General features: G+C 43.8%; 1 protein-coding gene across 8 annotated transcripts in view; it reads right to left on the bottom strand.

Annotated features, from left to right (window-relative positions):
- Positions 1–21,338, bottom strand: part of DEPDC5 (DEP domain containing 5, GATOR1 subcomplex subunit) — a 55,111-nt gene that overhangs the window by 9,969 nt on the left and 23,804 nt on the right. For 3 of the 8 annotated variants that reach the window (XM_077307835.1, XM_077307834.1, XM_077307840.1), the window contains 16 exons: positions 19,765–19,968; positions 19,079–19,214; positions 18,113–18,204; positions 17,131–17,196; positions 12,065–12,248; positions 10,988–11,148; positions 10,148–10,265; positions 9,708–9,875; positions 9,020–9,239; positions 7,491–7,624; positions 6,396–6,501; positions 4,324–4,386; positions 2,294–2,445; positions 1,593–1,670; positions 1,143–1,275; positions 251–359 (listed from right to left, as the gene is read on the bottom strand). In XM_077307835.1, the coding sequence (XP_077163950.1) occupies positions 251–359; positions 1,143–1,275; positions 1,593–1,670; positions 2,294–2,445; positions 4,324–4,386; positions 6,396–6,501; positions 7,491–7,624; positions 9,020–9,239; positions 9,708–9,875; positions 10,148–10,265; positions 10,988–11,148; positions 12,065–12,248; positions 17,131–17,196; positions 18,113–18,204; positions 19,079–19,214; positions 19,765–19,968 (2,124 nt within the window). Of the gene's footprint in view, positions 1–250; positions 360–1,142; positions 1,276–1,592; positions 1,671–2,293; positions 2,446–4,323; positions 4,387–6,395; positions 6,502–7,490; positions 7,625–9,019; positions 9,240–9,707; positions 9,876–10,147; positions 10,266–10,987; positions 11,149–12,064; positions 12,249–13,835; positions 15,743–17,130; positions 17,197–18,112; positions 18,205–19,078; positions 19,215–19,764; positions 19,969–21,338 lie in introns of those variants that run through there. The other 5 variants (XM_077307836.1, XM_077307839.1, XM_077307837.1 and 2 more) reach the window with 5 other exon arrangements.

Genomic DNA, 21,338 nt, shown 5'->3' with positions numbered 1-21,338 from the left:
TTTTCAGTGCGTTTGCTGTGCTTCCTTCCCATTTGCCATTTGAAAAATTTCTGATGGAGGAGCTCATGAAATAAGGCTCACACATCTGGTAGATGGGGGTGGGTGGGTGGGTCATGATATAGAATGTAGCCCCTTCCTGGGCAGAGCCTCCATTTGAGCCTTGAGCTACAAATTGCAAAGGGAGCGTCCCAGAAAAAGGAGGTTGAATCCAAGTTCCTATTTATGTGTCTTTGGGTGCTCAGAGTCTGACCTCGTTCAGGTTCCTTGTCTGCTACAATCTTGTAGAAGTAAAACCCATAGATGAAGGTCCGCAGGGCCTCTCCAGAGGCATGTGTGATCAGTTGCTCATCCAGCATTTTCTAAAAAGAATTAAAGAATAAAAAGAGGTGGCATCATTTAAATAGAACAAGTGAGGACAGCATTCAACTTTTTTCCCCCAAGTGATGGTTAAATTGTCTGTGAAGAACCATTTACCCTACTTTCTTGCTAGATACAAGTCAGTTCCCTATATTTTGTCACACAACAACATGATTAAGTAACTGAATGCAGGAGGAACAATGCAGACAGGAGCAGCTCTGAGTTCTCTGTAGCCCCTAAGATGACATCTACCCCACCTATGGAGTCCTTAAGTCAGGGGTAGTCAAACTGTGGCCCTCCAGATGTCCATGGACTACAATTCCCAGAAGCCCCTGCCAGCATTCGCTGGCAGGGGCTTCTGGGAATTGTGGTCCATGGACATCTGGAGGGTCGCAGTTTGACTACCCCTGCCTTAAGTACTGTGTCCTGGAGATGCTGTTATGGGAAAGGCAAAAACTGAGTCCAATCTTTCTGTACATCCTACAGAATATTTCTCTAAGCAGCAGAGAAGGGAACAACCCAGGCACAAATAGGGCTGCGAATTGATGTAGGGTACCTATCTAACTCTCCTCTCCTTCTTAGGCATATACGACAACAGCTGATGGTGGCCTGGCACTCACCAGCAGGGATCTCTCCGTACAAACCTGCCCATCGGAACAATGTGCTTGTTAATGAACATGCTTGTCATTTGTAATGTAGGTGAGCATTCTGGCTGATGCTGGGACAAACTGCTTTAAGCAACAGCTACAGATGCAGACTTTCTTCTTGATGGACATAAAGATCACCTGCATGATGTCGATGGCCATGGCCTGAGTCTGCACCCCTTCCACTGTGTTCACCAGCCAGTGGACTGCCTCGGCACTGATGAAGCTATATGGCGAGAGACCTTTTTGTTCTGACAGCAGCTGGATCCCAGTGCTAAGGACCAGGAAGACAACGGACGGGTTAGTACAGACTTCAAAAACTCTCCCCTGTCCCCAAAAGAAGAATCCCCCCAATGTTCTTCCAGTCTCCCTGAATGAACAGGTTGTGCCAGATGCACCTAAACTCCAAGTCTTGCAAACTTCTCCAAATTTGGCAAGAAGCCAAAGAATGGTGTGCTAAGAGAAGCCTTGGTATTGCTTCTGAAAATGGAAAAAATTGCCATCTGCTGTACTCTGTTCCAGAAAAGGGACTGTTCAAGAGGCAAAGGAGGTGAGAGAGAGAGACAGAGACAGAGAGAATGCAGCACTCACGTGGGGTGTTTCATGGCTTCAAGGATCTCTATCAAAGTAGACGATGATGTTAGAGAGCCTGCATAAAACTGCTGAGAGCTGCAAAGTTAAAATAAAAATTATTTGCTGCAGGTTTGCTTAATTTTGGGGAAATGTTTCTTGCCCTTCAGTATATATTCAGTATAAATAATAGATTAACATCTTCTTAGCTCATCTATTCAAAAGTCAGAACTGTCTCCCTTCCCTGAGAAATGCATTTTCCATTCCCCCAGAACAGAAGATAGCAAAATCCTGAGTGGATCCATAGAAAGGGAGGGCTGCAGGCAGAGCCTTGAAACAGAGCCCTTCCTAACCCATCAAACTCCTGTAGCCCAATATTATTTATTTACTTCTTTTATACCCCGCCATTCCCTCCAAGCAGGACCACAAGTGGCTTACATCATTCTCCTTTCCTCCAATTTACTCTTGCGACAACCTTGTGAGGTTGGTTAGGCTAACAAAATGTGACTGGCCCATGGTCACTCAGCAAGTTTCCATGGCAAGAGTGGGGATTTGATCCAGATTCTATCATGCTTCTGCTCCCGCTACGGTGGTTTAGCAAACGCTGGCAGGGGCTCATGAGAATTGTAGTCCATGAACATCTGGAGGACCACAGGTTGACTTCCCCTGGTTTAGACATTGCCGCAAGACAGGAACAGCACGGTTCTCCCTCCTTCTTGTACCTGTTCTCAATGGAACCGGATGCAGAGGATCCCTGGTCTCCTATATTCTGAGAGCTGGCAAAGGCTTGAGTGTTGCTCCGGTCTGTGGACTGTCCTGAGTTGATCAACATGCTGCCTTCCAGGACTGGAGGAGCAGTCTGATCAATGGAGACCTTGAGGAGGCAAGACATTAATGCTGCCATGCAATTCATTACGATTTCCCCATCACCTCTAACTCACAGACTGACCTGGGAGTACATGTTATTACAGGCACCTATGTCCAAAGGTTAGCCGCCTAATCTGGTTTTATACCGAAAGTGTAGTTAACATGAGGGGGCTCGGAAATTTTCTGTGGATCCCTCATTCTCTGGGGGCACCTAACAGTTCCTTGGAAAAGAGGTGCTGACAGTTAAAGTAACTTATGGTTGTAGTCTAGACCATGGGTAGTCAACCTGTGGTCCTCCAGATGTTCATGGACTACAATTCCCATGAGCCCCTGCCAGCGTTTGCTGGAGGACCACAGGTTGCGGGAGGACCACAGGTTGACCCGTGGCTCATGGGAATTGTAGTCCATGAACATCTGGAGGACCACAGGTTGACTACCCCTGGTCTAGACCAGAGGTCACCAGCCTTGTTGAACCTAAGGAAAATTTTGGAATTGTGAAACAGGCAGTAACCTTCACCACAAAATGGCTGCTGGGGGGGGGGAGGGGGTTGGGCCCAATCACAAAACTTTTGGATGTTCACAAAATGGTAGTAAGTTCTAAGCCAAGCACTGCCTGTAGACAGAAATATAATTCCTATTAGGGTCTTCTGAAGCACCTCCTACTCTGGTGAAGCAGAAGAAAACAAGGATTTCCTCTTTGAGGATGAGATGCTTTGGGGAAGTGGGTGCCAGGAAACACACTGGCAGGTGCCATGGTGCCAACAGGCAATGCAGTGGGGATCACTGCTTCACACATCCCCTCGGACAGGGACCAGAGTACACCATGCAATCAGCATAGAGCATTTGCACAGCAGAAGCGTGGATTGCCTTGGAGAGCAAGGTAGTGTATGTGTGACTCTGCATATCCATGAGCCATTTGTATTTCATCAAAGCCAAGCCTGGAAAAACTCCAATTGCAAAATCACCACCAAACGGTCTCTTTGCTTTTAAGACACACACATTTCTCTTAAATGTTTTCAAAGCAACCACTGACAGTTTGACATCAACCTTCTCTTTCCCTGTCCGGCTCTGCCACTTCTATGATATATCACACAACGGCTTCCTCCCATATTGTGCAATGTTCTGTAGGAGACTCAGAAGCTGCAGCAGACGGAACAATAAAAGAAGCCTCCTGAAAAGAACATGAGCCCCTAAAGCCTCCGCATGAAAAAGAGACAGGTTGCAGTTGCCAGCTCCCATCCACCATCGGCAGCACATTATGTTGAAGCTTTGTGAGAGGAGGCGCGGAGGAGGGAAGGAACCAAGCCCAGCAGCTGCTCATGGGAATTGTAGTCCATGGACATCTGGAGGGCCGCAGTTTGACGACCCCTGGTGTAAACAAACAGCTACAGTATCGTAGTTTAATTTGATCTAACCAAAGTTAAAGAGATAAGATATAATCAAAATGATTACAGTGTGCCAAAATCCTACAAAATATCTGAATTACTTTGTACTTATTGGCCAGAACAGCAGAAGATAGAAGCAGTATTTTTTTTTTCTTACTAGGCAACTCTGTAAAATCCTGCCTGCCTGACTTAGCTGCAGGGCCAAAGATTTTTTCCTTTAAAAGATGGAAGGCAAACATTCATAAAACAGTCTTCATAGAATTAACTCACAATCAGACCTCAGAAAGTTGTTTCAGACTTTTAAACTCATTTTATGGCTTTGCCAGGCATAAAACAAAATTCTAGTGGCACCTTGAAGACTAACAATATTTATTTCAGCATGCATTTCTGTGAGTCAAAGTTCACTTCTTCAGATGCTGTAAAGAGGAAAATGCTATGGCAATTATTTTAAGGATTTTTATACAGGAGGGGAAAAGACATACCCTGATCTAAAAACTGACCTGAGGATGGAAGGCAGATGCTGTGCGTGGGCTTCGAACAAAATCCATAAAGAAGGTCCCATCCTGAAGGCATTGCAGGAAGCAGCAGCAGCAGGAACAAGAGGATAAAAGACACAAAGTTGTGCAGATCTGCTACCGCAAGGAAGGAGGAAGGACACAAGATACCCAAGACAGGGATTTCGATCCAAACAAGGCCCCCAGAATACAAAGTGCCTGTAACCACTGCCCTTCTGTTGGAGAGCTGCAAATAGAGAGCTTAAGGTTGTGCACCAAGAAAGGCAGAATTAGGCAAGAAATTATGAACAGAAGGGCACATTTTTGTCATGCCTCTTATTCTGCATGATTTATTATTGATTGCTAGGCACAGGAAGGACAAGAACATTGCTCCAACCCTACTGAAAAACCTCGTTGGCTACTTCTCTCCAACTTCTCCGAATGACAATGTCTTAATTCATTTGGCTTCGCTGTACTGGCAAAAACATTATTGTCAATTGTCTCAAGAAGCCTAACAAGTTAGTAGGCAAAGTCAAACTATTTTCAAAAAGCAAAGTATATTTCATAGGTGAGAATCTTGGGAAACCACGTTCGGTGCCCACTTCCACATTCTATTCTCACAGAATCATAGCCATGACCACAAAGTACATCCCAGGCCAAGATCTACTAGGAGCAATGTGAAGCCCTTCATGTTAAGAAAGCTGCATAGTGGCAGAGAGCCCTGCAAAACACCAGGACGAGGAATAGCTGTTCAAAGGCCAGAAAGCAGCTGCAGGAGTAAGGGAGCAAAACATCGCCATTTTGTTCAAACAGGCACAATAAGAATGAGAGATAGAATTCCTTTCCTGGGCTGTTATTTTTACATTGCTTTTGCTGTGTTTAAGGGAGCAATCTGTAATAGGCCTATTCAGAATCCTTCTTACTCAGAGAAATTTACTCCTAAGGAAAGTGTATTCATTCATTCATTCATTCATTCATTCATTCATTCGATTTCTATACCGTCCTCCCATATGGCTCAGGGCTGCACTATTCTTCTCTTAGAAGGCTTATGAACTTATATGAAAATGCCTTATGCTGAGACATGCTGTTGGTCGATTAAGGTTAGCCATGTCTACTCAGGCTGGCAATGACTCCCCAAGTTCCCAGATCAAGGTTCTTCACAGCACCTACCCACCTGATCTTTTTAATGAGACGCCATGTCATCAAATCTGGGACCCTCTACTCTCTAAGCACATATTCTGCCATGTAGCCACAGCCCCTTATTTATGTTCAAGACAACTTTGTGAGAGTCAAGTCTGTCTGATTTCCAGACCGGGAGCAGCTGGTGAGTCCTGTGTCTCAACCCCACATCCTAACAGCAGTCCAACTACTGGTATCCAAAACAAAGACCGTTGGCGATCTAATCGCTTGATGGGACAATGGAGCTTCCTGAGGTTTCCATTTCATTTATTCGTCACATGTCTCATTTCTTTCCTGGTGCAGCACCAAAGCGAACTGCAAAGTGTGTCAGTTGAGTACAGGGCTGCATAACATTAGGGGCTAAAACTGTGCACCGGACAGTTCCACGGTTTAAGTTGCTCATCTGCCACAAACTCAGATGCAGATTTTGTATTCCTGTACGTTTTTTATGTTTGTGGGCTGCCTTGAGCCCCCACTGTATCAGGAGCAAAGATGGGGCATACGGTCTTTAAATACACCAGTGCTGTATCAGTCTTTTTGGGCAACCTGAACTGGAAAAACACTGAGATGACTAAGCACAGAAGATGACAGGAGCTGCTACAGTCACAATGAACAGGCCACATGAAGGCTAAATAGTCCTGCAAACATTTTCCTAAAAGCCTGGCAAGATGGGTTCTCATTTATAAATTACTGCTCTTCTTGTTTCATCAGGAACGGTGCTGAGCCAGAATTCCAACGGCCCTGAAGTGTGGCGAACAAAACGGACAACACCCTGTCATGCCTGTTAGTGACGTCAGAAATATTCTGGAATGTTTATTTTATGGGTCCATGTTAGTCACATGCACCAGACCAACTATCTGTACCCTCCTCCCTCCCTCTTTAAGTGGTCCAGTAAGTACCTTGCGTGGGCTGTCCACATAGGTGGGTGTAATTGCAACACTGCCACTCTCTGATGGTTGGACACAGCCTTTTCCAGCTGCAGCTGCTGTCTGTTCCCCCAGAGTCCTGGAAAACAAGGGATGGGCAGGTCAGAACATAAAGACAGTCCTCTTTCTGGATCAGGGATGAACAAAACCCCTCATGTTAACCTACAATGTGAGCCTGCTGTTCGCATGTGAATTCCAATTACTGAATGATAAATGTGCAATACTGAATAATAAATGAAGTACATGAAGAATGGGCTCTAGAGGGCAAATGTGGAAAAAGTACGGAACACACAGACTCCAGAGCTTAACTGAAACAAATTAAGCCATTTATTAAAGCACTGTAAGAAAGAAAATATTACAAACAAAAATGAAGAGTAAAAAGGAACCAGAAGTACAACGGAGGGATGAACTGAACATACTGCTAGCACAGAAAGTGAAAAAAAGAACAGAAGCAGTAAAATAATAAATTCAAATGGCTATATGTTAATGAAATCTACAACAATGCAGCCTTCAGCTGCCTTACAAATGCACTCCTGCCCACTCTAAGTTAAAGCAAAGTTCCCTAATGAATTATTGGCTGCCTATAAAGCCACAGTTATCTATTCAGAGGTCCAGGACTCAGGATGATTCCAGAGTTGGGAAGCTGAGATGGGAATTCAAAGACTAGCAGCAGGAAAAACAAACCTTTCTGGAGTCAAAATATGACCCCTTTTACCTGAATGACCTTGTTCATACACTGCGTCTTTGTTTCTGTGAAATGATTCTTTAGAAGATCTGCACGGCGGCATCCCAAAGTTATTTCAACCGCTGGGAAAAACTAAGACCTAGCACAAATATGATATACTGCATTGTATACAAGTAAAAATAAATTAAACTCACAAGACAGAAATCAAATGGATGCAACCACAAAACACGATTGCTGAAAAGAACAATTACACGGTTTTCCCCAAAGGAATGCCATGGAACATGGAACAGAGAATAGGAAATATCAAGGAGAAACCTCTGCAGAGTTCATTTTCGTGTTTAAAAATAAAGCAGGTGTCACTGTCCTCGATTTATCCGACTCACTTCTGACTCGCTTCCATCTCCAAGAGAGCTGAAAGTGCAGAGGTCCCCTTCTTGCCCACAGGAGGAGGCCCAGATGGTTCCAGCGAATGAGTGGACAGTGGACCGACCATTTGTAAGCCTTTCACTGCATTTTTCTAACGGGAAAAAGGAGAGGAGAGGGGCAGAGCAATGAAATATTTAAGCAGCTAGCTCTTCATCAGGACAATATTTATTGATTTACCTGAATTATAAACCAGCTTTCTCATGCCTTCTCCAAAACACACACAAAAACACACCCCTAGGAATTGTAGGTGCTTTACACCAGTGGTCCCCAACCTTTCTGAGGCTGGGGACCGGCAGGGCATCGGGCCGCACCTGCGGGCCACGCCCGTGCATCGGGCCACGCCCGCACAGGCCGCGCATGCGCGATGTGCGGCCCGGCCCTGATTCCCTCTCCCCACCCTCCCGCAGTAAGAAGCTTCCCGGGCCGCAAGCTTGCGGCCTGGGAAGTTTTTTACTGCGGGGGGGCGGGGAGAGGGAGCCGCGGCCCGGCACCAGGCCGCAGCCCGCAGGTTGGGGACCACTGCTTTACACAAAGGTTTTCTAGTTTTGCCATTGATAGTGCATCTCTCTTCTCAGGCCCTGAACTCTAGTTCTCAGGTTTTCTTGGGAAGAATTATCAATTAAACAGGTAGCAAAGCTTCCAAAAGGAGGTGCATTTCTCTATTGCCACATCCCTGATAAAGAACAGTTTGGGCATGAAATAAACTGGAATGTATTTGCCAGGTGTATACTGCTACTGTCCTCCCAAGTAGTTTATGGTATGCCATAAATAATTCCATAAGCTCTCATCTGACATTAATCGGGGCCATGCACAGATTCTTCAGCTTCAGGAGTCAAACTTTATCATGAGGCTTATAAGCATTTTCTGCTTCATTATGATTTTAAAGAAAGACTTCCAGGATATGTATGAATCGTTGCGTGCTACGTTGGTGTTCATGGTGCCAGCTTCCTTTGTGACTTCCAGCCTTATATGCACAACAAAGGTGGTATGAATAACCAAGAGTAAGTTTACATGTTTTTATTCTAGCATAAATGTATATTATTGTTGTTTGATTCATTGCCTGCCACTCTCAGACACACCAGCTCATGGGAGGTTAACATTCAACATTTAAAACCCCCATTAAAATCCCCATAAAATTACAAAAATACAGACTGGCGCTCACTCTGTCACATGTAAGTATGGTTTGGTCAAAGGGAGGAAATAAGACAGACACGCATAGCACAGGAACAGCTATCAGAGAACCAGGGTTGGGTGGAGCTATTTGTAAAGGGTATAAGGTAAAGGTATCCCCTGTGCAAGCACCGGGTCATGTCTGACCCTTGGGGTGACGCCCTCTAGCGTTTTCATGGCAGACTCAATACAGGGTGGTTTGCCAGTGCTTTCCCCATTGTAAAGGGTATAGCCAGTGGCAAATCTGACGTTGTCCTGCATAACACGTGAAATGGCGCTGAAATTCACATAGCTTTGTCCAAAACGACTGGCTCACCCGGATCATCCTGTCTGACCGGTGACGCCTGCGAATACGGTTCAGTCCCTCCACGAAGCGGATGAAGCCATCCAAGAGCTGCCACTCCTCCTCGTCTGAGTGAGGCTTACCACCATACACATCACAATGTGCTTCGCCCTCCGTAATGCGCTTTGTGGCACTGACGCAGGCTGGCAGCAGAAGGAAGCGTGTACGCCAGAATTTCAGCGACTCAATGAGACTGCACAGAATTAAAAACAGAAGGACTAAGAAGGAAATGCATCAAGAAGAACACTTTATACCCTATACAATTTTAATGAGCACCTAATGGCTAAACACGAGCTTCTCCCAAGGTATTCAAATGCAATAACAAGGGGGAAAAAACAATGGCAAACAGGTGAACACCCTGACTAGCTCATAGAACATTATACTAGCTTGCTGGTTTAAAACTAAGAAACCATTTCTATAAACAAATGGATAAGCCTTAATTAAAGGCTGGAGTATCTGCTAAATAAGCTGGGATTTCAGATTTGAGTTTAGCAAAAAGGGATAAAGCTTGTTATCAGCAGCATCACCCAACACTACATTTTTTCTGTATTCAGTGGTTTTCCTATTGCCTTTCAAACAGCCACAAGCTCCTCAACTATTTATTAAGGACAATCTGCAGACATGCATGGAAAAACAGTGGGGGCACAGGACAGATGCCTACCTGAAGTCCTCTGAACCTGCAGAGCAGATATACTGGTCCAAGTAATTCCACTTATATTCTTCCAACCTCTCATGGGAGAACTCCACCCAACAGGAGACAAACTCTGAGTCAGAGTGGGAAGGGCACAAACTATAGGTGTAGTTGATCTGAGCAGATTCATATGGATACCTGAAAAGATCAGAATAAATTCTTGCCACTCTGGTAACTTTTTAATGTAAACTCGAAAATATATATGGGGTACTGTGGTTCCATCATCTAAGGTTCCTACTTCCTCTATATGCAAGAGAGAACGAAGCAGAGCTCTTTTAAACCCAAATTACTCCCACTCACTGATGGGTTTCTGCTGCTTCTCTATGGAATATAAAGCCATGAATCCCATGGGAAGGAGGATCAGTTCACAAGTGCTTGGAGAACAACCATTCCCCATGATGGATACTCACTTTGGTAGATAGCGAGTGACTGTAATGATTTTGTCCTTCAGGATCACTTTATGGAAGGTCCGGCCCATGCTCAGCCAGTACTGATCTTCCTCCTCGGGTCGATTTCGTGAGACAAGTCCTAGATGTGGACCACAGAGAGAAAGTGAGAGAGAGAGAGAAAAGAGAGAGAAAATATACCTATCTTCTGAGTCTGCCCAACAAAACTCCACCATATTCCCAACCAGTGAAGAATTTAAGAAGATATGGATTTTAATCCTCCCCTAAGCATCTTCTCTGAACTTGTTGGCAAGATCCTCAGTTTTTGCTAAACACCCTGAAGCAAGGGGACTGTGGCATAACAGGTGGGCGTTGGACAGATGAGTCTGATCCACAGGACACAAACCACCTGTCAGTCCTCCTACATAAGCCCCTCTGAAACTAGTTCCCAAAGAGCACATTGCACACTCAGTGCAACATCAGTACTGGGCCTCAGGATGTTTAAGGTATAACCTGCCTGTGTGATGATAGCAGCCACTACTTATCTCTAAAAGTTGGCCTAGTCTAAGCATGCAGTAGCAGGAGGGGACAGAATGGACTACAGAAATTAAGCAGGGGATGCCATTGTTAAATACATTAATAAATTTTAAAAAATACAGCAAGAAGAAATCTTGGTTTGGCTTTCTGCTGGCAGGAAAGGTTTGTTTCAACTCGTGGAGAATTCCAAAACACAGTCCCTCAGCCACATTCGGAAGTTCCGTAGCCCCTTCTAGCACCTCACTGTTCCTAGGCTGGAGAATGGAAATCAGCTCATGTTCCTTTCTGATCAAAGGGCGGGAGAACAAGGAAGGCAAAGTTGCTCACCCCTGCTGTACAAAGGGCTGCTGCTGAGAGGGGGCTGGACAGCTGCAGCTGGCTTCTGGGGCTTGCTTTGCACAATCAGTTGGTAACCCTGCATCAGACGCTGGCAGATGAATTCCTCAAATACCTGGTGGGCTGTCATCTGAACACCTTCCTCATCCCTCCTGCGTGGAAGAGATTCATCACAGGGGACCAGGCAATTAATCGTCTTGTTCTTGCACACAATAATCTAAAAGATGCTGCTGTAAAATCTGGATTGGGACAATCCTGCCTCCCCCAATTAAAAGCTGGACATGAAGCTGCTATGATCTTATGACTTAAGCATATGCAGAAGCATAATGCTTGTGAGCACCCCATATGTTTGTATGCCATTAAGTTGCAGCTGATTTATGGTGACCCCATAGGGTTCCAAGTTAAGAGCTGTTCAGAGGTGAGCCATTGACTGCTTCTGTGTAGCAACTTTTGACTTCCTGGATGGATTCCCATCCAAGTAACAACCATGGCTGACCCTGCTTGGCTTCCATAGATTAGGCTTGCTGGGGCCATCCAAGTCAGGGAACTCCCCCACAAAAGACCTGCCAAGAACAGGCATCGAAATTTCAGGCAGTGCCAAGCCAACTGTATGGTGGCTGCAGCACCAGCTCCCGACTTAGTTCACTACCTGTCCCAAAGATGGTTGGAACAGGATTTCAAATCCACACTCAATCGTGCAGGTGACCTAGAAGACCATAAATGTTTAAATGGAACAACTTGCAAACTAATACACTTAGATGAAATGCACGTATCTTTTTATATGCCACTTCTCAAAGTATATACAAGCATTAATAATAACCAAGTAGTATAAATTATAAAACTATTGTAAAAAAAAAAAAAGAAAAGAGCACTGACATCTTAATTGTTTTTAAGGGCTGAGAGAACACACATGGAGAGAGCAATCCTCAACTGACTGCTGCTGCTCTCTGCTCATAACACTTCCCGCCTCTCCAGCTCTAGAGACTTTAACTCTGACCTGGATGCCCCAAGAGGCAGGGCAGCTTTAATGGCATTGGCACACACCCCACCGGGCAAGGAGGCACATACCTGTCTAGGTCAGCCTCGGGGAGGAGGTCATAACAACCTTCGGTGTAGTCATTCTGTAGACTCTGACGATCTGGGAAGTAATCGGTGGTGAGGGGGAGGCATGCTGGAGTGGTGAGAGACTTCCAGTCCACCCCGACTGTACAACAGAAGCCTGGCACTACAGGGGGAGCAGACAGTGTCAGAACTGCCTCGTTTCGTCATATGGAGGAAGGCAATCGGGGCATCAATGGGGGGCAAGGATAGGAGCAAGAATCGGAAAGAGAAAAAGAGGAGGAAGGTGCCACAGAAGCAAGTGGGAGAGCATGAAAAGATGCACGTTGGGTGGGTGGGGCGATGAAAATCATCAAGGGGAGGGAGGGAGGGAGGGAGGGAGGGAGGGAAAGAAAGACAGAGATTGTTAAACAATGCAGCGCCCATGCCAATTCACTCCCATCATGCAACTGGGACTCAAAAGTTAATGAATTGTCTGTTGATTATATAACTCAAGCCAATACAGCTGCAGCAGAATTAACACCATTATTAAGCATACCAAGGAAAACAAAAACACAAGACAACACCAATATTTCAAGCCCAGACCAGAGAATTAAGACCGGGCCCTCCTCCTGAATGAGTGCCAGAGACACAGGGGAAGGGAGCAGACAACAAAAAAGGACCACATTTGGCAGGAGGGCACAGTGGCAACAGAGGAAAGAAACAGGGACATTGTTCAAGTTGTCAAAAAAAATAGCAGAAGAAGGGCAGAAATGAACAGAGAAATTAAAAGAAGTTCTTACCTGGTGAACTTCTAAATTCTTATGTTCATTTTCACTGCTTTCTAGGACCAGAAGGCAGGGCAAGGCAACTTTGTTTAGGAGGAGAGACCTCCCACAAGCTCCCAGACTTCAATGAAGCCCATGAACTAAACCTGAGTTATAACTATGTAAAGAAAAATTGAATATGAAAATAATCAGGGAACACCTTGTAGAGACGAGACAGAGCTCTCTCACAACGAAGCATCTGGCCTGCTCACACACTGAAATCATATTGAGAAAACAAGGTAACTCTCAGGAATTGAGCCAGTATGGTTGAATAAACTCTCATCAAAGAGAGGAGGCTCAGAAAGTGAGGGCTTACTTTTCTGTACCTGTAGACAGGTTTGTTTTTGTTTATAAAGCTAGAGCGCAATATATCCCTAGAGGGTAGAAAAAGCACTTCCTGCTGTCACCCAAATCCCCTGGCACCTGTCAACCATTCTTGGTTTAGAAACCCTCCATCCAAAGGTTGCCCGCACAGAGGTAAAAGTATTGTTTGTTTAGTGGTGAGCGAAGGAAAACTGTCCTTCATGGGGAAATGGAAGGCCACCGTCTTGTCCTTTCTCCACCAGCATTGCCTCCACAAGACTTCTGGCCCAAGAAAGTGACAGCAGTAAGGTTTGCTTTAGAACCTGGATCCACTGCTCAGTTGTTAACTCACAAGGAGCAACTTGTTTGTAGATCAGAGGCTGAGGAGCTAGATTCCATTTGCACAGCATCTAGCAAGGCAACTGCTAGGTAGGCAGCTTACTGAACAGTTTCTTTAAAGTGTCCTTTGCTGATCCCTGGGTGGTCTTTAGAAGAGATCAGATTGTTCAGCTGCACAAAAGGCCACTTTGATAAAGACAAGGGAAGATGGCGGAAGCATACGTAGCCACTGCTGACTCAAATCTCCTGAGTGCTCCTGTAGCGTTTGGGAAAAACAGCCTAACTTTTCCCAGGAGGGAAATGCTGAGAAAGTGCTCATCTTAGCCTGTGTACCCTCAAGCTCACACTTTTGACTCAAATGACGGCAGAAATGCAGGCACTGTGCAGGCACCTGCAGCCACTGGAGAGCATATCTTGTATTCCTCTCCTCATTGCCTTTCAGGTTTGCAATCTGTAAGGCTTTAAAGACCCTTCTCCCTTCTATACCTTGACTTGAGAGAAGACTGGAAGCTTGAAGAGAGTGCCCTCTTCCGAGGCAAAGTTGCCTTGTCCCATTTTTGGTCCCAGAAGGCTGGATGTATCCCAAACAAGAATAAACTCTTATCCTCAAGGAGGGAGAGGAAAAACAGAATCTTGCAAAAACGGTCCCTGTTTTGGTTAAGCCTTGTTTCTGAACACTGTAACAGGACTTTCAAACACATGTTCTGAGGCAGAGTCCCCATGTCACGTTGGTGTTCCAGGACATCAGGCTCCTATGGCTGCAATCTACTTTGACCTAGGCCACATTTTCCTTATGAGCTTTCTAAGATATTTCAGCAGTGAGGGCAAGAGAAAAGATCTGGTCTCCTTTAACAATCATGAGAGAAATGAGCAATGCTGGTTTCCTCTTCAGAAAGGAAACTTATTTATAGTTCTTCGATCTGTATTGATTTCTGGAGAGATATACCTGAAGTACAGGGAACACACATAGGATAGCCTTTAGTCATGCTGAAAGAGTATAATTCAAGGGGCAAAAGAGTCTCTGCTTCAAAAGGGGCAATTCTGTCTTTTTGCCTTTCCAAATTATGCATGACAGGCAAATCCCCATATGTGGAGAACAGTTGAAGAACTAAGTAAAAAAAAATGACAAGAAGTGATGCTCTATAGCTAATTGATAAACTACAATTTAATAAATTAGTAAGTCCAGATAATATATGCCTGAGAATTAAAAAAAACATACACGTGAAATTGTTGTTCTTCTAACAGTACAAATTTTCACTAAAATAAATTATCAGAGAAACTGAAGATAACTGATCTAAAGTTTTTTTTTAAAGGAGCCAGAGAAGAAGGGCAACAATAAATTACAAGGGCTAGTTTTAACCTTCTTCCAACTAAACAAGAAGACATTACTGAAGCTACAGTTATTGAAATATATATGCCTTCCAAATGAAGAAGCAGAATGGCTTCTGCTTCATCAGCTATTCAGAATTATCTAAGAGTGTCAAGAAACTTCTAAATATGGAAATCCAGTAGGCATTTATATATAGAGTTCCCATAAGCCTTCGTTAAAATTTCTCATCCAAGCTCCTGAGCATACTTATAAATTATGGGTTAAAAGAATGAGTCTTCTTGGGGACGTGTAAAACAGCAGGAAACAAAGAGTAGTAATAAACGGACAGTTCCTTTTCCAACTATTCTTCAACTAGGCCCTGCTTTTGTCCTTAGGCTCCATTTCTTAAGTTGTGACATAAGGTAAAGCTAAAGGTATCCCCTGTGCAAGCACCAGGTCATGTCTGACCCTTAGGGTGACGCCTTCTAGCGTTTTCTTGGCAGACTCAATACGGGGTGGTTTGCCAGTGCCTTCCCCAGTCATTACCGCTTACCCCCCAGCAAGCTGGGTACTCATTTTACCGACCTCGGAAGGATGGAAGGCTGAGTCAACCTTGAGCCGGCTGCTGGGATTGAACTCCCAGCCTCATGGGCAGAGCTTCAGACTGCATGCCTGCTGCCTTACCACTCTGAGCCACAAGAGGCTCTATGTTGTGACATAGTTAGTAGGTTATAGTGGGGCCACGGTAAAACTGTTTGCCAAAGTTAAGGCGAATGTAGAAAAATGGGGCAACAGGGACAAGACTCCATACAGAGAAACCCAAAGCTGACACAGAATGGAGGAAACTGCTGAGGCCATAGGTGCTTCCTTAGCTTTTTGCAGACACTTCTTCACAATCATGAGGCCCTTGCTTCTCTTAGCAGCTTCATACTAGGAATGTCAACCAATTAAAGACATCTTAGCCAATGAATTGAGATTTACAAGATCCATATTTTTGAATGGTTTTAATTGTTCAAGTTAGTGTTAATTAACTAACTGCCCAAATCTGCCTCAATGGGCATATTGCTTGGGGAAACAGCATGCACTGACCTTAGGAGATGCATGTTTGGAGCAGACACCATGTAAAAGGCATTCTGTCCTGAATGAAGGAGAAATGCCTCTTTTGAGATGGCTGTCTGTCCTCTGTGGTTTCAACTAATACTTACTTTTTAAAAACTCAGCTTTTTGAAAAAGCCTGTTCCTAAATGGCTTCCTTTGAAACTCACTATGAGTTCCTCCACATCCACACTACTGTTGATTTAAATCAACCCTCAGTCCTAGGCTATCTTAAAACCTGCATACAATATGCCTGCATTTTCATTGGCAACTGCTGACCTTTTCAGAAAGGGGAGGGGCTTTGTAAGGCAGAACTTAGCAAAGGGTTGTCCACAGATACAACAGTAGTAGCCTCTGGAGGATCACGAAGATTCACAAGCATCCACGTTTCTGGTTTCATTCGCCCTACACGCTTTCCTTCTTTTTAATTACACTTCTTTCTTCCTTCCTTTCCCCATGGACTTCCTTTGTTTCTTTTCACTCCCCTTTTGCATTTTTTTTTTTGCAAAGGGAGGAGGAAGGTAGTATTTTGTGTTTAGTTCCACCTCCTCCAAAATCCATGTTGGGTTGGTGCTTACTACCGCTTCTCAAGATTCCAAAGGTGCCTACAGGTTCAAAAAGGATGAGGACCCCCCTTCAACTACAATATACCTTATCAATTTTTTTTAATTTAAAGAATATAGTCTGATTTTTGCCTCCCCTTTTCCCTGCATCCTCTACAAATTCAGAACACAGTTTTTGAAAAGACAGAACCAAGTCAAGCACCTACTCTAACTCTTCATATGAACATTTTCTACTAACAAGAGCATTTAGTTAAATGGAGCTATTGGCATCAATTACTGAAGTACTGAAACTAGAAAAAGCACTTTAATGCATTAGGGGATTGTGTATATTCTGCAATTTTATGCTTTCTGGGAACCAAATAGCACTTCATTTTTAAAGGCAGTGGGTTCCACTTTGGCTACCATTGCTTACTCCCAGACAAACATTGCAGACAGGCAGAAATTTGTTGGCGGATATCCTTAACCCTTCTCATGGAACTGTATCAAATTGACTTTTACATAGGAAGCAGATATATAACATTAAAAATTGCCATCCCTGGGAGGAAGAAAGGAGACTTTTTACCCCTCAGCTCCTGAACATCTGACTTGATCTTTCATCTCCCTTTCCCCCTCATCTACACAAACCAACCTCCTCCTTGATCCCACCACCACTGTGCTTACTCGGATCAGCAGCATTAGGAACTGTGTCTTCCATAGAATCCTTGTTCTGGTTTCTAACACTCATTCCTGTAAGAAGTGGAAACAGACTTTTACTTTAAGGGAAGCAACAAGATCTTTCATGCCAACTTTAAAAAAGCCTTTTAGAATGGACGTTTTTGGATAACTTTATTGCATCAGAAGGCGTCTAACCACTGACAGGGCTCTCACCTAAGGAAAGGAACACTTCGGTGCCCAAAGGAGAAAATTCCCACAGTCTTCCCCAGTGATGAAACTGGAGCATGCAATCAATGGGAATGTGAATACTGGTGTAAAAATAGATATTGTAATATTTTATATCATAATATTATTTATTTGTTTGTTTGTTTGTTGAATTTATTTATTGAATTTATTTATTGAAATTATTTATTGAATTTCCCCTTGGGCTCACGGCAGTTTACAAAATAAATAAATTACAATAAAATCCCATATTTTATCCCAATAAAATCCCTCGATAAAACTATTAAAACCAATTAATATCAATTATTGTCTATAAAACAACGTTCAACGTCCTGCTTGACAGGCAGATTACAGATCTCGAATATATACTCTTGTCGCCCCATTGTCATGAATTGGAAATGTGCAAAAGAAGAATCTGACTGCATTAGGTACCATTTTCTAAAACCAAAGGTCAAATTTTTACAGAACAGCCAAAATGATTCACTTGGAGTCTGGAAACCGAGGAAGGAGCCCAGGCATAGTTTCACTTTGCAATCAACAATCCTAATACAATTTGCAATTAAATCTGGGATGCCCAAGAAAATCTCACTATCGGTACATGAAAGAGACCATAGAACCACCAAAAAAGTACAACTATCTACTATTGTAACATGCCAGAAGAAGCTTTCATATTTTGTGGATGAGGCCAGATCAGTTTGGAAAGAGACAGCCATCTTCACATACTCTGACAGTATTTCCCCTGCACCCGTGTTCCAGGTCGTGTTACCATTGCTGCTGATCAACTGGTTGGAATAATCTTCCATTCCACTGAAGCTCAGGAAAGAGTTGCTGTCATCTGGATGCCGAGAAACTACGTGCCTGGAGGGGAGGAAAGGAAGCCGTTACTAAGTGGCTTAAGGAAGACAGAACATTCTTCTGCCACAAGGGCTCTTAGCTCAAAGCAATAAAATAGAATACTGAGGCAGAAGCTCTTGCCAAGTATATGAAGAAAGAAGGAAATAATTTACTGGAAATGGCTTTCACAGTTAAAGAGCAGCTTCTAATGATCTGATCATGGGCTTTGCAAGGTTCACTCTGAGTATTTTCTCATTGCCGCAGCAGGATCCAGAATATGAGGCACAGAGCTTAGAGTGCCAGATGATGATGGAGACTTGAGTTCAAATCTCCACTCAGCCTTGATATTCAAGATCAATCATGAAGCTTCATCAGCTGTTTTACACTCAGCCTAACCCACTCAAAGAGTTGTTGTCAGGATAAAAGGAGGGGAGAAGCATGTACCTGCTCTGCAGAGGAGAGGCAAAATTAAAATATATAACCATGATTGCTCTTTTAATGGACCCTCAAGGATCGCAAGGTACTAACAAGAACTTCAGTGAGTGCCAATCTTTACAGAGGGGTAGTCAAACTGCAGCCCTCGAGATGTCCATGGACTACAATTCCCATGAGCCCCTGCCAGCATCCACGGTAGTCCATGGACATCTGCTGTAGTCCATGGACATCTGGAGGGCTGCAGTTTGACTACCCCTGCTTTACAGTATCAAAAGTCTAAGCCTATCGAGCAAACAATAAGTGGCTAGAAGAAACTCTGGAGTTTGTTTAGATTGTGATGTAGGAGATGGAGTCCCACACTCTTGCTGCTATGGGCAATAGGAGTTTCAGTGTGGGGTTTTTTTTGTTGTTGTTACGGTGAAATTAGGAAAACGTTCTGCATATTCCTTTTGGGTGGCTTCACCTTCCAGCTGCCTCGTGATAGGCTAGTTCCAACAGCTCAGCTGAAGAGTGGGTCCAATCTCTCTGCCCGCTGCCCTGCATCTCCGCCATGTTCTGTCGAGTCTGGTGATGAATCTGGATGGCTTCTCCAGAGGGACCTGCCCAATCACAAATTTTCATCATCCTTCACCCTTTCCCTCCTGCTCTCTCAGGTTGCTTCCCCCAATCACTGAGAAGACCCTCCCACACTAATTGTTGCATCGTAGCAGAGCTTTCAACCTGGCATTTTAGTATGATCTCAAGCTAAAAGCATGTAGGAGGTGCCGTGGTGCGCACTGCCTCCGCATATCAAACTCCCTACTGCTTCTGTCCAACATGCCACTACTAGACATTTCACATGAAGGTACACATCAAGCTTTTCCACTATCTTTCTGACCAAAATACTGTATCAGTCCCCTTTCCAGCATTTTTCCCTCACTCTTCTTCCCTCCTCATCAGCTAAAAATTATTCATTTGAACCATTGAACTCAAGATTACTTGGATGTTCCTTGCTAATTTCTTATATTAGTTTCTTCTAGCAGGACATTAGCATGGCTGCTTCACAATCCTATCTCAAGATTCCTTAGGGGAAATCTGATGAGAAATTATAGCTATGATATACTGAGAATCCTGGAGTCATCTGAAGACAAGAAAAAGCGAAGTTCTTACCCATAGGAAATGTATGCATCCAGCGCCTTCGATTGGATGTGAGCTTCATGGGCATGCGAGATGGGGCAAAGGGGTTTATGAGCGCCCGCTGTGGTGCATATCCGCCGGGACGGATGTGCAACATGGATTCAGCACTGCCAACATGGAACCTGCCAGGAGCACTGGAGTCACGTTGTTGAGCCTCCAGCATATTCTCCAGGGCATCTGTAATACAAAGCCGTGTGCTAACAGAAGATCCTTTAGGTGCACACAGATGCCACCAAGTCATGAGATAAAGGCAGAGAATTGTCTCAGGCATTAGCACGAAATTTATTTAGTTATCTACAAAGTATCACCCTGCTTTTCTGCTCATATCAGGGTCACCAAGGTGGCTAACAGATTCAAAACATGCATAATTAAAACACGTATTTAAAACCATTAGAACAATAACAACAAAAAATGAAACCAAGGCTAAAATAGGCATACCAAAACATAAGAACAATTATGACATTCCTTTCATTATTCCTTAGAGACAAAACAAAACAAAACACTCTAGCCTCACATTAATCAGAAGCTGGGAATCTGCCAGGTGAATTTTCTCCTCCAGCATCACAACCCATACCAAGGAGACAAATGGTCTGTCAAACACTGAAGCTTAAAATATAAATTCTTAGCACCCAAGCAAAAGATGGCAACTACAATGGCTATTAATGATAATTTTCATAAAGCACATTTAAGAACCTCATAGTCTTTTGTGCACGTTGTCCTCTGAACAATCCTGTAAGGACACCAGTAGTAACACAATAAAGAGCCTCGTCCACTGTAAAAATTAATAGGTTTGCTGAAGCATAAAGTTTCATGAGCCATGAAAAGGACAGGACATCATAACACATTAAGAAACCAATGGAGGATCATTTCAACTTCCTTGGGTATTCTATTATTACTTTAAATGTTGCAATACTTCAGCAAGTGAGTTTCAAAACTTGGCAGTTGTGAAACTCTGTTAAATTGGGATTCACATACATATTCAACACTATTAGGTTTGGGCTTCAAAGGGACAATGGATGGCTAACAGAAAGTAAGAGCCCTCCTTCCTGGTTTTAGTACAGTATTCACCTTGTCCTGCCCACTGATCAACAGTCTGAAGACTTTATTACCCCCTCTCACTGGACTCTTAGTATTTTTCTGAATCTTGTTTTCATCTGTAACATTACATAACATATCTGTGCCTTTGGAACGCTGGACTTCTGATCTCTCCATCTATCAGCATCCTTGCTTGTTTTTTTTGGGGGGGGGTTGGGTTTTTTGTGTGTTTTTTGGTACCCTTCTATATGTTTTTGTTCAATTAATTCAACTCTTCGTGGATCTTTCAAAATGAGCTCTGATCCACAAATGCTTCTGTACCAACATACTGGTGAAATCTGAAGGTGTCAACTTTTTGCTACAAGACTAAATAGAGTTATAACCTTAAAAGTCCACTGACTTCAGTGGACTCACAAGAGCATAGCAGCACTTAGGATTTCAGTGTGGTTTTGGATGCAGCAGACTCACATGGCTACCCTTTGGGTATTTGTCACAGTACTAAAACAGGCAAA

Source organism: Paroedura picta, chromosome 13, assembly GCF_049243985.1.
Source record: "Paroedura picta isolate Pp20150507F chromosome 13, Ppicta_v3.0, whole genome shotgun sequence".
NCBI classification, from domain to species: domain Eukaryota; kingdom Metazoa; phylum Chordata; class Lepidosauria; order Squamata; family Gekkonidae; genus Paroedura; species Paroedura picta.
The sequence above is the reverse complement of the archived record's forward strand: the minus strand, read 5'-3'. Positions and strand labels throughout refer to the sequence as shown.